At 65.3% G+C, this 513-nt stretch overlaps 1 protein-coding gene across 1 annotated transcript in view; it reads right to left on the bottom strand.

Moving 5' to 3' along the window:
• Positions 1-513, bottom strand: part of GIPR (gastric inhibitory polypeptide receptor) — a 6,983-nt gene that overhangs the window by 3,349 nt on the left and 3,121 nt on the right. Inside the window, exon 7 of the mRNA XM_077747414.1 lies at positions 110-276. Within this exon, the coding sequence (XP_077603540.1) occupies positions 110-276 (167 nt within the window). The remainder of the gene's footprint in view (positions 1-109; positions 277-513) is intronic.

Below are 513 nucleotides of genomic sequence, written 5' to 3' on the forward strand. Positions count from 1 at the left end.
GCGGCGGGGAGGCAGAAACCCAGCAAGGGGAGGAGACCCCCTGAGGTAGCCCAGAGGGGGAGTCGGGGGAGTGGAGGAGGCGCGCTGGGCTGGGCAGGGGCAGGGTCGGGGCTCACCCCAGCCGAGGAGCAGGTAGCAGCGGAAGTGGCCCCCCTCGGAACCTCCCACAAGCACCAGGAGACTGTGTAGGTAAACACCCTCCACCAGCAGCCACGTGTAGTTGGCGCCCACGCAGTACTGGGTCACGATCTGGGCCGTGCGGCAGGCAGCTGGGGCCTGGGGTGGGGCGGGCAAACGGGGGAGGGCGCAGTCAAGGCCTCCAGGGGGTCCCCAAGCCTTCCTCCCGCATCCCCTGCAGTCACACAGTGACCTCCCGTTCGCCAGAGGACAGTGTCTGTGCTTGACTTCTCTCCTCGGTTCTCTTCCTCTGGGTGAGCTATCCCACTCTTAACCTCTTTAACAATTGGTATCTTCCAACTTGCTTGTCAGAGTCGCCCCCCAACTCCCTCCCCC

This window comes from Crocuta crocuta, unplaced genomic scaffold (genome assembly GCF_008692635.1).
Source record: "Crocuta crocuta isolate KB4526 unplaced genomic scaffold, BGI_CrCroc_1.0 scaffold334, whole genome shotgun sequence".
NCBI lineage: Eukaryota > Metazoa > Chordata > Mammalia > Carnivora > Hyaenidae > Crocuta > Crocuta crocuta.